Source organism: Capra hircus, chromosome 1 (genome assembly GCF_001704415.2).
Source record: "Capra hircus breed San Clemente chromosome 1, ASM170441v1, whole genome shotgun sequence".
NCBI lineage: Eukaryota > Metazoa > Chordata > Mammalia > Artiodactyla > Bovidae > Capra > Capra hircus.
In genome coordinates, this window is record NC_030808.1 from 125,517,814 (window position 1) to 125,533,828 (window position 16,015).

The 16,015-nt window shown below is 35.2% G+C and overlaps 1 protein-coding gene across 5 annotated transcripts in view; it reads right to left on the reverse strand.

Moving 5' to 3' along the window:
• Positions 1-16,015, reverse strand: part of U2SURP (U2 snRNP associated SURP domain containing) — a 53,358-nt gene that overhangs the window by 19,853 nt on the left and 17,490 nt on the right. For 2 of the 5 annotated variants that reach the window (XM_005675479.3, XM_005675476.3), the window contains exons 7-21: positions 15,699-15,766; positions 15,061-15,155; positions 14,942-14,977; positions 14,773-14,855; positions 13,604-13,769; positions 13,231-13,442; positions 12,242-12,285; positions 9,125-9,229; positions 8,117-8,183; positions 7,873-8,036; positions 6,185-6,347; positions 5,699-5,778; positions 5,213-5,300; positions 4,072-4,194; positions 742-898 (exon numbers count right to left, since the gene is read on the reverse strand). In XM_005675479.3, coding sequence (XP_005675536.1) covers positions 742-898; positions 4,072-4,194; positions 5,213-5,300; positions 5,699-5,778; positions 6,185-6,347; positions 7,873-8,036; positions 8,117-8,183; positions 9,125-9,229; positions 12,242-12,285; positions 13,231-13,442; positions 13,604-13,769; positions 14,773-14,855; positions 14,942-14,977; positions 15,061-15,155; positions 15,699-15,766 — 1,651 coding nt within the window. Of the gene's footprint in view, positions 1-741; positions 899-4,071; positions 4,195-5,212; positions 5,301-5,698; positions 5,779-6,184; positions 6,348-7,872; positions 8,037-8,116; positions 8,184-9,124; positions 9,230-12,241; positions 12,286-13,230; positions 13,443-13,603; positions 13,770-14,772; positions 14,856-14,941; positions 14,978-15,060; positions 15,156-15,698; positions 15,767-16,015 lie in introns of those variants that run through there. The other 3 variants (XM_005675477.3, XM_018049514.1, XM_018049520.1) reach the window with 3 other exon arrangements.

Here is a 16,015-nt window from a genome sequence, read left to right on the forward strand (position 1 = left end):
ATAATAATGCATATATAAGGAATTTAAAAAGATGGTAACGATAACTCTGTATGAGAGACAGCAAGAGAGACACAGATGTATAGAACAGTCTTTTGGACTCTGTGGGAGAGGGCGAGGATGGGATGATTTGGGAGAATGGCACTGAAACATGTATATTATCATATATGAACTGAATTCGCCAGTCCAGGTTCGATGCATGATACAGGGTGCTCGGGGCTGGTGCACTGGGATGACCCAGAGGGAGGGGATAGGGAGGAAGGTGGGAGGGGGGTTCAGGATGGGGAACACATGTACACCCATGGCGGACTCATGTCAATGTATGACAAAACCAATACAATATTGTAAAGTAATTAGCCTCCAATTAAAATAAATAAATTTATATTAAAAAAAACAGAATTGATAAAACAAAGTACTTGGAATTATGCATACAACTGAACATAAGGTTTTGCCTCTAGTTTCCTGACAATTAAGACAGGAAAAATTTGCTAGTATTTTAAGAGGCTATCTCACCAAAAAAAAAAACTCAAATATGACCAAAAAGAATACGCTTTTCTTGGCATACTTAAATGTATTGCTGGCTATGTGAATTCTGAAAAGTCAAAAATAAAAGAAAGAAAAAAGTTAATAACTGACACCTTACTCAGAAATTATAACCTTCTTAAACATCAGCATGTGCAGAAATGAAGAGATTTGGAAACAAACTTATTAGCTAGATTTAATTAGTTTGAAGTCTGAACTTACAAGGCACTCCATCAAGATCATCATCAAGGCTCTTTATAGGGACTCCATCAAGGTCATCAATAGGAGTAGCATCAATAGGAATTCCATCCACATCTTCTAGAGGGGCACCATCCAGCTCTTCCTCAATGGGGGCACCATCAAGGTCATCTGGTACATCCTATAAAAACACATACTATTATATAGGCTCGATAAAGGACAGAAATGGTATGAACCTAACAGAAGCAGAAGAAATTAAGAGGAGGTGGCAAGAATACACAGAACTGTATAAAGAAGAGCTTCACGACCCAGATAATCATGATGGTGTGATCACTCACCTAGAGCCAGACATCCTGGAATGTGAAGTCAAGTGGGCCTTAGAAAGCATCACTACAAAGAAAGCTAGTGGAGGTGATGGAATTCCAGTTGAGCTATTTCAAATCCTGAAAGATGATGCTGTGAAAGTACTGCACTCAATATGCCAGCAAATTTGGAAAACTCAGCAGTGGCCACAGGACTGGAAAAGATCACTTTTCATTCCAATCCCAAAGAAAGGCAATGCCAAAGAACGCTCAAACTACCACACAATGGCACTCATCTCACATGCTAGTAAAGTAATGCTCAAAATTCTCCAAGCCAGGTTTCAGCAATACGTGAACCATGAACTTCCAGATGTTCAAGCTGGTTTTAGAAAAGGCAGAGGAACCAGAGATCAAGTTGCCAACATCCGCTGGATCACGGAAAAAGCAAGAGTTCCAGAAAAACATTTATTTCTGCTTTATTGACTATGCCAAAGCCTTTGACTGTGTGGATCACAATAAACTGTGGAAAATTCTGAAAGATGTGGGAATACCAGACCACCTGACCTTACTCTTGAGAAACCAGTATGCAGGTCAGGAAGCAACAGTTAGAACTAGACATGGAACAACAGACTGGTTCCAAATAGGAAAAGGAGTACATCAAGGCTGTATATTGTCACCCTACTTATTTAACTTCTATGCAGAGTACATCATGAGAAACGCTGGGCTGGAAGAAGCACAGGCTGGAATCAAGATTGCCGGGAGAAATATCAATAACCTCAGATATGCAGATGACACCACCCTTATGGCAGAAAGTGAAGAACTAAAAAGCCTCTTGATGAAAGTGAAAGAGGACAGTGAAAAAGTTGGCTTAAAGCTCAACATTCAGAAAACAAAGATCATGGCATCTGGTCCCATCACTTCATGGGAAACAAATGGGGAAACAGTGGAAACAGTGTCAGACTTTATTTTTTTGGGCTCCAAAATCACTGCAGATGGTGCCTGCAGCCATGACATTAAAAGACGCTTACTCTTTGGAAGGAAAGTTATGACCAACCTAAAGAGCATATTCAAAAGCAGAGACATTACTTTGCCAACAAAAGTCCGTCTAGTCAAGGCTATGGTTTTTTCAGTAGTCATGTATGGATGTGAGAGTTGGACTGTGAAGAAGGCTGAGCGCCGAAGAATTGATGCTTTTGAACTGTGGTGTTGGAGAAGACTCTTGAGAGTCCCTTGGACTGCAAGGAAATCCAACCAGTCCATTCTAAAGGAGATCAGTCCTGGGTGTTCTTTGGAAGGACTGATGCTAAAGCCGAAACTCCAATACTCTGGCCACCTCATGCGAAGAGTTGACTCATTGGAAAAGACTCTGATGCTGGGAGGGATTGGGGGCAGGAGAAGAAGGGGACGACAGAGGATGAGATGGCTGGATGGCATCACTGACGCGATGGACATGAGTTGAGTGAACGCCGGGAACTGGTGATGGACAGGGAGGCCTGGCGTGCTCCGATTCATGGGGTCGCAAAGAGTCGGACACAAATGAGTGACTGAACTGAACTGATTGTAATATGTTCTTTTGCATGCTAAAGTCTTATCACTGAAACATTAACTGCAATCCTGTATAAACCAAGTGGGCTTCCCTGGTGGCTCAAAGGTAAAGAATCCGCCTGCTAATGCAGGCAATGTAGATTTGATCCCTAGGTCAGGAACATTCCCTAGAGGAGGAAATGGCAAGGCTCTCCAGTATTCTTGCCTGGGAAATCCCATGGACAGAGGAGCCTGATGGGCTACAGTCCATGGGGTCGAAAAAACAGCTGGAGAGGACTTAGCAAAGCAACTAAACAACAACAACATAAACCAAACAGCTGGAGATTCACATTTCCAGGTACAAAATGCGGATATAAGAATAATATATTCTTATCATCCAGTCTGACAAAGAAGTAGTCATCTGTACAATATTTATCAAATATTTACCAATACTTAATGATGCCAGGTATCATATGAGGCACTAAGAATACAATAATGAGTGAAAATGAGCTTTGGTCCCTTAGTCCCTCCTGTCATAGAGCTCAGCAGAACTTGAGGGGTGGAGGGGGCAGGGGAGTCTGCTGTGAGCAGAAAGTCCCTGGCTCTTCCAGAGGGAGACCTCCCCATGGCTGTCTCCTAGGTGTGTCAGGAGCAGGGGCTCAAGGGGCCTCAGGTGTGTCAGAGCTCCCAAAACAGAGAGGCTGCAGGTGTGTCTGCTGGGACTCTAGGTGCTGAGATGCGAGTGGAGAAGGAGCCAGGCAAGCAGACAATCACAACAGTGTAGGATGACTTATACAACAAAGAGGTGCACTGTATTATTAGAATGTACAGTATGTAGGTTCTACCTAAAGAGGTCAGAGAAAGCTCAATGAACTTATGCTCAAACTGAGATCTAAAGGGTCTGAGACAACAGATGTTCCAAAAAGAGGAAAGAACATGTATAAAGGTCTTCGGTAGGAGAAAACATTGATATTTAAGAAACTGAAACAAGGACCATGTGGTTCAAGTAGGGAAGCAAATCAGGAGTATCTTGTAGAAGTGAAAGTGAAAACATGATAGATGGATTAGGATGGTGAAAATAAAGACGAAGGATTCAAGAACTATTGAGGAGGCTTAAAAAAAAAACAAACCAGAATGGTGATGAACAGAATCTGCTACCACTGTGGTACACATCTTTTCAGGTACATATTTACTTACATAGGTATCTTCAGTTTAACAACATGAAATTGTGCTGCATATTTCGCTTTATTACTTGCTTTTTTTTCTTTCTTCTACTAATATACAATAAATGTTTTCATGTCATCAAATAAAACACCAATCATCAATTTTTACATAAGGATACAAAACAGAGAATTCCTGTTATATATAATTTCAACTCCTGGGCTCCAACAATTCCAGCAACAAATATCCACTATTTTGTCGTAAACAGTACATATTTTCTACAGAGAAATGTTACTCATATCTGTACCTCCAAAGCATCCCCAGAAATAAATTTTAAGATAATCAGACAAACACAGTGAATACATACCTCTGCTTCCTTTTCTTCAATAATATTTACAAGTCCTAAGAAAATATTTTGTAGTTTGATCAAAAATGGTTCTGGATAAATTGCCCAATCTTCCCATGCTCTAAAGCAGGTCATTACCCGTTGCTAAAAGGAAAAACACAATGAATTATTATTCAGGACAATATGTATCAAACGTCATCTCATGATAATGACCATCACAATTTGCTGAATTTCCATCACAATTTTCCTTTAAAGCAATATTCTTTTTAAAATTTAAGAAAAAGAACTATCATTACAATATTTTTTTATCATTAGTTTTTTTTAATCAATGTTACCTCTCAATTAAAAGAGGAAAGACACTAAGAATAAATATTTTTTTAAAAAAACAGTTAACTGCTTGCTCTTGGTCACCTAAGCTCAAGTTCCCTCTCAGAATGGTACACATTCTGCGAAACACTAGCCTAGAAACTAATGAAAGATGGATACAAGTGTAGCCAAGTTCTGATCTGAACTCCTTTATGGTCTGATGAAATACTTCCCGAATCAGATTAATACCTCTCTCTGTCCCATCCTTAAACTTTTCTATAATCTCTGTCTTATGGTCAAAATTTAAGATAAAAAAATTTTAATGGAGTTGTTCATTTGACTCCCCTAAATGGTGGAGTCATTGGGGATCTGCCCAAGCTAAAAATTTCCTTAATGAGTGTTCTGCCCATGGAAGTGTATTTATTTTTTTTATCTGTAAGTAAGGTATTTTGTTTGGCCTTTCTTAACATTGGTCTATAACTTCAGAGTTTATTTTAAAAATTAATAGCTGAATATACTTTCTAAACATGGATAACTTAAATGTGTATTTCTAATCCAACCAAATTATATATACTACTACAAAACAAGTGATCTTCTGAATGTTTTCTGTGAAAAGACTATTTTATTAAAATGTTTAAAAATAAACCTGACACCCAAAACACTACACATATTTTAAAATTTCAGACTTTTTCTGATACTGAAGGTAAAATGGTGGTAAATTTTAAACCAATAATTTGTAAAACATCTAAGTTATGTCTTACAGTTATCTTACATACTCTTAGCTCTCCAATGTGGTTCCCAGCCCCCATGTCCCATTTAAAACACTAGGGCAAAAATAACCAAACAATAAACGTACCTTAAAGTTTTCAGACTGTAAATGGCCTTGAATTGTACGATAGGTAGCATTGAGGTCTGAAAATATCTGACACAACTTTGTTTCAAAACTGAAATTCAAATAATATGTTACTTTAACTCCTATTATTCTGAATTTTTCTTCTGCAAAAGCTCCCAAAGAGTCTTAAGAACTAGTTCCCTTGATTAATAAGGAATTTTACATCTAGGTTACTTTGGGGCATCTAGTCCAACCTCTTTGTTCCATAAAATAGGGAACAGAAAATTTAAGTGACTTGTCCAAGGCAGAAAAAGGAATAGCAGAGCTAAGATTAGGGTTGATTATCTCCAAATTTCCCTTCAGAGCCAGTTCTTAAAAGCCTCCGATTCATAAATAAACACCAAAAAGGAAATGTCGGGAACTGAGCAAGAGTTATACTATACTCTTTTCTGAGCTTCTTACCCTTAAATATTTTATTTTAGGCATATCACCTTATATCACTATACTTACAATTTTCTATAATAGGAAGCATTGGCAACTTTGGCTGAAGAGTTGTATAAAACATCAGAAACCAAATATAATCTGGCAATCTAGAATACCAAAAGATAGCATAAAATGGATTAAAACTGAAAACCAACAGCAAATAATGTAGCTAACAAAAACTCCACATTGAATTTTTTGAATCAACAGCATAAGGACAATGTTTAGCTATGATTTAATTATAACTAATTTGAAGAGTTTTAAGAAATTCAGTATCACCACAACCATGACTTTGGCAGGAATAAAACTTATAATTCATTTACATTTCAACCTGTTGATAATTTGTGTCAATTAACCTACATTTCCCTGGCAGAAGGAAAACAAAACTACATGGGAAAGATTTCTTCAGTCAAGTTCTTGATTCAAAAATGAAACCAATTTCAATCAAAGCAGAAGTCAGTTACTACCTCTCTTTTTCTTAATTAAATGTTCCATAAAGAAAAATCATTCCCATACCTTTTTGGGAAGGGGTGTCTTTAAGATGGACAAGGACTCAGTAATGCAATCCACTATTTCTTCAGCAGCTTCAGCATTATTAAGACAGAAAACCATTGCATCTCCAATATCATTTTTCCTTGGAGTTAGCCCCCGCAGAATTTCTTCTAATTTGTCTCTCTGTCTGAATACAAATTTTTTTTAACTTGTAAGTATTTATAGACAAATTTTAAATACCATTACAGTTTCTGCTCACAAACTAATTTCTTTAAAACCCACTCAGATAAAATTCTGAAGGCTAAACTGTGGTAAGTCTGATTTGCGTTACATACTCCAAATGTGTTACATTTTTTTAAGAACTCATATGGGGAAGAAACAGGAACAAATATATTACTACTTCAGTGACTTTCAGTTTACAAATTAAGTAAATTAAAATTACAGTCATTTTTTTCCAAGACTCCTTGAGAACATCACAGTTCTATTACCCTATTACACTGAAAAAGAATCTTTATGCTCTTCACTTTCCTTTGAAGTCTGTTACTTTAGCATGTTCGCATAGGATTAGGACAGGCTAAAGCAAGGGTTAACAAACTTTTCCTGTAAAGGATCAGACAGTAAATATTGAGGCTTTGAAGGCCATATAGTCACTCAACTCTGCTGCTCTAACACCAGTGGAACCACAGACTACAAGTAAAAGAATGGGTATGGCTGTGTTCAAATAAAACAGGAGGCATCCAGATTTAGCCTATCTATGGGCTTAAGTATATGCAGATCCCTGGGCAAAAGTAATGATGAACATACATCTTTAGAACCAAATATACTCTCAAATACTATAGTTCTCTATTATCAATGCTCTTATAAACAATGCACCAATGCAACTATTAACAGCTTTAAGATTTATAGGCTAACACAATGAAGCATATAGTTATACAAGCTAAGTATAATTTTAGCCTTTTTATCCCCCAAATCAGGGATACAGAATTTCCTTTGAACATTTCAATAGTTAAATCTGTTTCTGCTTCTTAAACAAAGCTAACTGCACTGTAGCAGTGCTGAACACTAATAATAACATGTTTCCATGGTGGCCGCACACTGCACTTCTTAGAGCAGCTTTTTGCATAGTCATCCATCTCACTTCACTAAGTCATATAATAATTTTCCCTCTTTATGCTGCACTCAGAGAAGCAACAATTCTAAGGGCCCTGAGATAACTTCTGTATGAATATAAAGTATTCCACTGCTAAAGTGCCATCACTTAAGAGATCATCATCAATTTTTATCAGTAAGAAGAGGTCAAGTTCAGCAGGACACACATTTACACTTGCCAAGATGTTTAAAGGGCTTCCCTGGTAGCTTAGAGGTTAAAGTGTCTGCCTGGAATGCGGGAGACCTGGGTTCAATCCCTGGGTAGGGAAAATCCCTGGAGAAGGAAATGGCACCCCATTCCAGTACTCTTGCCTGGAGAATCCCATGGAGGGAGGAACCTGGTAGGCTACAGTCCATGGGGTCGCAAAGAATTGGACATGACTCAGTGACTTAACTTCAAGATGATTAAAATGGAAATGCATATCTTAAGACATGCACTATTTAAAACAGTCACAAAATTTTAAAGACCATTTTATTTTAAGGTTAACACATCCTACTCCATTAATTAAAGTGACCATTAAATCATCTTTTCTGAAAATAAAACAAGGAAAAAAAAATCTTACTCTTCCTTAAGTGCTCCCTTTTTACTTGGCTCCTCTACAAAAGCTTCTGTTTCCTGCTCTTCTGACATTCCATGCAGATATGGATTTAATGGTGGTGGCCTCCAAAAAGATCCATTTTTGAACATACGAAAATCTTCCGTCCTCCACTTAGTTGGTGAATCTCCCTAATAAGTGCCAAGAATGCTATCAGAAAGGTCCAATACCTCAGATTCAAAATTAACCAAGTAACTGATTATATACATGCCTGGAGAATAGAATAAAGCTTCCACCTATAGTAAACATGGGCTGGTGTCTGGTTTTCAAACAAGAATCTAAAACAAAAACAAACAAAAAATTAAACATCACTTTTTTTAATGCAGAAGTGCCTTCAAGTAAATAAAAACAAATGAGAAATTTTATTTACCTATTTAGTTCTAAATAAAACCAAAAGCAAAGATCCCTGAAAAGAAATCCTCACCCTCACTCCAAACTGTCTTTTGACTGACATTAACACTCAGAAGATATATATGCATCATGCTGAGTCTTACGATCAGTTTTATTGAACACTCATATGTCAGGGACTGTGTCTGGCAATGGAGAAGTCTTCCCAACATGTAATTTCAAAAGCAGCAGTTTTTAAATGACTTAACTGTGAATGAATGTGTTAGATATCGTAACTATCCAGAAGATAAGTAGTTTTCTATAAACCTCATTTATTCTACCATATCTTGCTTATGACTCTTTCAGTGAAAAACAAAATGAGAAGTATTTTCCTCAAAGAGAATGCTAAAAACAATGCTAACTAACACCTATGGCCATACATAATACAACTCTGGTCAATGTTTTCAAACTACCCTCCCACCCCATTACAAAAATAACCTCATACTTTCAGGACTTTATTCTTGGAATATTTTTTAAGTATTTTAAAAAAGCACATCTGAGGATAAACAGAATGTGGTGTGTGTGCGCGTGTGTGTGTATGTTCATCCAAAGATGAACCCTGAAGACATACGCTAAGTGAAATTAAGTCAGTTTCAAAAGAACAAACAAGGTATGACCCCACTCAGATGAAGTAACTAGAGTATTCAAAGAGACAGAAAGTAGAAAAGTGGTTGCCAGTGGTTGCCAGAGGGACCAAAGGAATGGAGTTACTGTTTAAGGGGTACAGAGTTTCAGGTATGAAAGACTGCCATTGAACTGTACACATAAAAACAGTAAATTATATGGGTATACTACATGCAAATTTTACCACAATTAAAAAAAAAATGCACACCTGAACATAGGATTGTTGATCTCTCTGTTCATAATCATAGCTTCAAACATTGGCCCTTCACGTACAACAAACTCTATCATTCGATGTATCAGGGCGAGCAAATTCCTACAACAACAACACAGTTAAAGAAAATGGATTCAGACCTACCACTACATAAAACTACACTTGACCTAAGTTACTATAATTGTGCAGAAAAAGATTGTCCTGCTGACTAATACAGAATTTATACCAAGAAAGTAACCTGGAGCATATGTTACTATACCTTGTGCATTAAGAGGGAGCAGGGTGATGGGGATAAGGGAGTGGGAGAGAAGGGAAGGAGGGTGGGAGGCCACAACACAGCTTCATAGCAATAGAGACTTCAACTTCTAAATGCCACTTAACTTTAGTTTCCAAACGCAACACATTGAATTATGAATCACAACTAACTGGAAAGCTGCAAATATATAGAATCAGTAACTCAGAGCTTATATGTTATCATAAAAAACTTGTACACTATCTCAGTTTTAAAGAAAACATTCCTAAGCCAAGCACTTTTCTGGTGATATTGAAATGTTATAGACATGACTATAGTTTGTAAAAATGCAAAACTATTTAACAGTTTAAGGCCTGATTTAAAGAAAAAAAATCCATCCAAATCCTGTGTTTTTCTGGTACACATATAGCAGTGGAGTTTTTATTGAATCTGACCTTTAATGAGGCAACATCCCTTTGTATCACACTTCAAACTAGTTCACATAGTTTATGACATGTATAATTCTGTCTGTGTTATGAATCAATAAAGCAATTATATTGCCAAAGCCTTAAACAAATGGAGTCCTCTTTCCAAAATATTTCAAAATACGGAACATGATGATATTCCCTTCCCATTTTTCATAACAACTACTTCCCAATAATATATATACGTAACTTTTTAGCTGTCGTTTTGTTGACTGAGTTTATAGAAAGTCTTTATTTTAAAAATCTGATACTTTATGAGACTCCAAACACAATTTCAGACATTGATTACAATTCTAGGCAAAAATAATTCAGTTTATTACAGCTACTTCTGATTTCTCATTTTATTAGTTGCCACCATATAAAGTTGGCAAATAACAATTGGGAAAAGCAAAAGGATATTGGCTCTTGGTACAAGGCACACACTAAATTACACCTTTAGCATTCCCAGCTTAAATTAAAGTTCATATAACTGCCAGAATATAAATTAAATATACAGTTATAGAATAAGACATTTTTTGCTCTGTAAAGCCCTGCTTCAGAGTACATGAACAATAAAATAATTTATCTCATAGTAATTATAATTATTTTCTCAGGCAAACCTACTTAAGTGGACATTAAAATCTCTATGTAATGAAAAAAATCACATGGAGGCTTAATAAGTGTTTAACACAGGGGGAACTACATATTAAAACTATTAATTCAACCTCATATTGTTAAACCCCAAAAGCATCACTTAATTTTAAATCTAAAATTTATTTCTTTCACAAATGCTACTAACTGCTCTGGAAATATGCAGTTCTTGATATCCAAATGAGAATGTATTCTCAGCATCCATACGGCTAATGAGCGTTTTAAAGGAATGGAGGTAATGCAATGTTAAGTACTGATTCAGTCCCAAAGCTCCCACTGGTATGCATCAAATTAAACTGAAGGGAAATTTTGTGTATCATAATATATAAAACTAATGACTAGGTGGGCAAATACTACACATCCAGAAACTTCTATGAATTGTCAAAAACAACTTGCATATTAAAGATAGATGAAAAATGGTTTAGCAAGTTTAAAACAAAGGATTCATTGTAATGGTGAGTCAAAACTTTACAGCAAAATGTATACTCAAATTCTTATTTAGAAATAAGCTGAGCCACATGTAAAACTAATACTGGATATATACTTTTTGAGTGCTGCAAATACACTTCCCTGTGAGTTCTTTACCAGTGGGGGGAAAAACCCACTATAGTTTTAAGCAGGCTTGTAACTGATAAATCTATTCTTAGAAAATATAAAGTTTAAAAGAAGTTCTAAAATGCTTCATGATTATTTAAAATCAAAATCTGACAATTAGTTGTTGCTAACTTAAATTCAAGATTCGTAAAGAATTGTAATCACTTATCCTTAAGGATTATGTGCTTATTTTTAAAAGGGTGACTTTTCTATCAGAATGAAAGAGTGTAGTACAAAAAGATGATAATAAGTGCATTAATTTATTTTAAAATGGTAATTATCTTATTCTGGGCAACAACAACAAAAAAAACAAAAATTGTCTCTCAGTTATAATAAAACCACATTTACTAGAGTCGATCGTACCAATGTCTGGTCAAAAACTGTATACTTTCCCAATCCATCCCATGATGTTTTCCTGGTCCCCCGCTGCCGCAGACAGTTCAGCTGGTGTTGCTCACCAAGGCCAATGTCAAAGAGAATTTGGTATTCTTTTGTGTTCATTTATTATTCAACCAGTGTTGTGTTCCTGTGTTTGGGAAAAGGCTTAGCTTGACTGAGCAAGAGCATACCTAGAGCATGAATTCTTCTGCTTTAACATTATGTTGAAAAAGAAAAAAAGGAAGAAAGGAAAATAAAAGAATTCCAAAAACTTCTGTTATTTAAAAAAAATTCTAGTTATATCCAGTGTTCATAAAAACAACAGAAATTCCTTCTTAAAATCATTTAGGAAAAAAATAAAGCTACGCTTTCAGTAAAGAAAACTCAAACTAAAGTTGTACATTAAATACAGACAATTCAGAACCAAGAAAAAATAACAGATCAGGTCAAAATGTAACATTACCTAAAATTTAAGATATATTTAAAACACCTATTTTCCCATCACAGTAGTCTAGTATTATTAGACCAGCAACTCCAGATTAAATCTATTAAACACATTCTATCTGCTAAAGCTATAAAATTTCCTACATTGCTAACAATAAAAACAAAAGATAATGACATAAAATTGCGAAGTGTACTAAAGTTGATTAAGCTTCATATATCCCCCCAAAAAGTACTGGGAAGGAACCATTGCTCAGTCAAGATACTACCTTTTCCTCAACACTATTTTTTTTTTAAATTCAGAAGGGGATATTGTCTATATTTAGATCAGTAATAATAAAGAAAAACATGTACCTTTCTGTTGGGATAACCACTTTGACTATGGCTTGCGACAGAGTCTGTATATGAAGTCACATCAGATAATAAACATAGAATATGTGAGTATTGTTAACAAGTAACAAGCAAAAATATACATATGCATTGAAAATACTACACAACTAATCACAAGTTTTGCAGGCAATCACTGCATCTGAAGTAATTATACACTAAGCAATTACATAAATGCAAATGGATGTGTTCAGTGAACAATAAACGTTCACCAAATGCAAAGAATCAGAACATTCCTGCCAGAATGCACATCAATGCACTGAAATAGGTACTACACTGAGAATTATCAGATAAAGATTTTAATTTGTGAAATAATTAACTGTTTGCCTCTAACCATACAGTTTGCTACTTTGTTCCCAAGCCTTTAAAACCAGCCCTGTCATTTTTAAGTGTAATCAACATAATAGAACCAACAAATTCTTATAATTTGAAATTAAGTTGGTTTTATGTTTAATAAAAAGAAAATACTCACCCTTTGCTTTTAATAGAGTAAACTTTTTAAAAACCACATATGCTCTCAAATATTCTAATACCTCAGATCTTGAGAAGTTATTAGCTAGTTGCCATCCAAACAATTTAACTATTTAACTCCTAGAGTCTTTCTAATCGAAAAGGCACTTAACCAATACAAAGTATCACTTTCTCAAAATAAATTTAGATACTACACTTAAGCAAACCTGGATACAACAGAGGACAAAGAAAACAAAACAAAACAAAAAAAACTTAATAAGAGGTCAAAAAAGGAATGGTGGCCACAAATAAAAATATGATCTATTATCCCAGTACAGGGTTTCCATGGGCTAAGGCAGGGAACACATCTAAGTTATTTCTTTTTCTTTAACAGTTGCCAAACAGAATTACACACACATTTTTCTATAAAATCGTTGAAAAGAAATACTACCACAGATTTAGTATTTACAAATTAGATGCGGCCCTATGTACATTTTTAAAATTACCTTCTCAAAATCCTCCTTGTTTTTAGGTGGTGGTAACATGGGAGCATTGGGGTTTTTTAACCGCTCTCTAGGCTGCGCATTAAAAGGCAGTCCTGATGGAGGTGGGGGAAGCGTATGTTCCATCATGGAAGGCGGAATGTATATTGGATGTGGAGGAATAGGCACAGCTTTACCCCAACCTAACTTCATTTCAAAAGACATAATCATCTTTCCTAAAAGAAAGAAAAGTCACATTGGTAACTCTCAAAAAATCTCTAGTGATATGAATTAATTTCCACGTTTAACCTTCACACTTCTGGTTCATTTTTCCCCTAGAGTTTTGATACTTTTCAAATCCAAAACAATGTCTAAATTCTGTGATGGACTTCCTTACCATTTAAATTTTTTAAAGCTCTTTCAGCATCTCTTCTGTTCATAAAGGCCACAAAGCCACAATTTCTCTCTCTTGCCCTTTCTTCATCAGTTCTAGGCCACATAATTTTCACACTGGCTAATGGTCCAAATCTTCCAAATTCTTGGCACAACATTTCTTCATTCATCTATTAAAAGGCATAAGATATTTTTAGTATACAAAGAGAAAATAATTCTATACAATGGAAAGCAAAGTAATTTTGCAAGATAAGAAGAGACCTATCAATGCTACAATTTTCCATCCAAGTACTAGGACCTCTGCAAGGGAAAAATTCTGCCTTCACTGGCATTCACAAATCTTTTCATACCAGAAACACTGTTTTATGTAAGTGGCCAGGTAAAGACACTGGGAGGCTGGAGAAATCAAAAACACACCTTTACCTTCACTCTTCCTCATTTTGAGAGTCTGCATCTAAAATAAGCTAAAGCAATGATTTGTTTTACAACAATGATTTGTTCAGCATTTATGAACATTTTTCAGGCAGCAATGATAATTATACTTAAACCAAGGAGGAAATATTTGTTGACAATGAAAGAAATAAAAGACCTGGTTACTTTTTTCTTTTCCAGCACCCAGCTACCAGTGTAATCAAGAAAAGACAAAACGGAAAACGGTAAATATGCCATGAGGTCCAAAACATGTATTATTTTTTATGATATTATGCACAACAACCACTACATTCAGTTAAGAACATAGCAGGGGAAAGAATTAAAATATAAAAGGCAGCAGAAATATTATTTTGCTATTATGGAGACAAAAAATTAAAAAAGGAAATCCATAAGGAAGCAGGCTATATATCAAAAGGAGAGAGTCTAAAAAGAATACTGTCCACCACTGGTCATATCCTGATTTGATAAATAAAATCAGCACTTAGGAAAACATTTCAAAATCAGAGTACAGTCCAGCTATAAAAAAAGGAGACAAGTCCTCAAGAATTATAACAAGAAAATTTGACCCACATCAGTAAGGCTCAATCTCACAACATAATTTTAGTTCCTACCTAGTTCTACCAAATCTGCTTATTTCACATGCTTGACTTCATCTTTTTTTTAATATTGATTGACAAAGCAGTTTTCCAACAAAAGCATACAATATATGAGCCAATATTAATCTTACTTTTCTAGTATTACCTGTGGATTAATGTTTCCAAGGTATAAATTAGTAGTGCTTGGATCGCCTACATCATGTGAGCCAGGTGCATAATCATCAAGAACTATGACAAAGAGAAAAAAATTATAACCTGCAAACTACAAAGTTTGGACAATTTCTACAAATTAAAAAAGCAAAAAACTATATTACCACCAGATGATCGATTTCTTCTGGAAGGCGCGTCCACTTTAAAAGAAGAAAAAGAAAACAACTCTTAGTTTTTAGAATAGTTCATCACAAATATAAGCATTAAAATAAATGTCACTTACTAGAACGACGCTGACCATCAGAATCTGACTGTGGAGGTTCAAACCGACTTAACCTGCCTTTTGTTTTATGTCTCTCATCACGCTCTTCTTGAATTCTGTTGAAAATATATATAATCACTACTAATGAGCCAAAATTTGGTTGTTCACATTTGATAACAGAACTTATCCAGATGTCACCTTCAAATAACTTCAAAATACTTGTGTGACACACTGACAACCAAGACTGGAAGTGTCCCTCAGCTACAAATCATGAGCAAATTTCTGACATATTTTATAAGCAAAAGAATACAAAGCCTACTTTTAAGATGAAAAGGAAATTCAACATGAAAAACACTTATGTTTGTTCTTTCTTGGCTAAGATAGATCACTCTTCACCCCTATCTCACTGACTATACTGTTTCCACTGCAAACAGGACTCCGGACATTAGTTAAATTCAACTTAATTGAATCCATATAATGTAAGCAATCTAGATGCTGCACACAATGCTAATTTACTGTCAAGTATACCCCACAAAATATCTGAAACAGCTTTATGTAAGCCAGTTAGTAAAAACAAACGACTACATTCTTCATACCTCCATCTATAAGAATCAGCTCAAAATACCTATGAGAGCTATTCTCAACACTATAAAACTTACTGTTTCAATTCTTCTTTGAAGAGTTCCAAATTGCTTTTTTTCTTTTCTTTCTCCCCTTTCTTCAGTGGCTATGAAGGATATGATAAGTTATACTTCAAACAAAACAAGGTTAAACAAAACTAATGGTTCGACAATCAGATCACTCTAAATATACTTTTATTTTTGTGCCAATTATGATCTCATTATTTAAATTAAAAAGAAAGAATGCTTCTGTTACCACTGAACTGTCTGTCCTTCCTGTTCTCTAAAACTAAGAATTTAACAATTAAATTATTAAAACAACAAGCAGAAGTCTTAAGGTAAAGGAAACACCAACT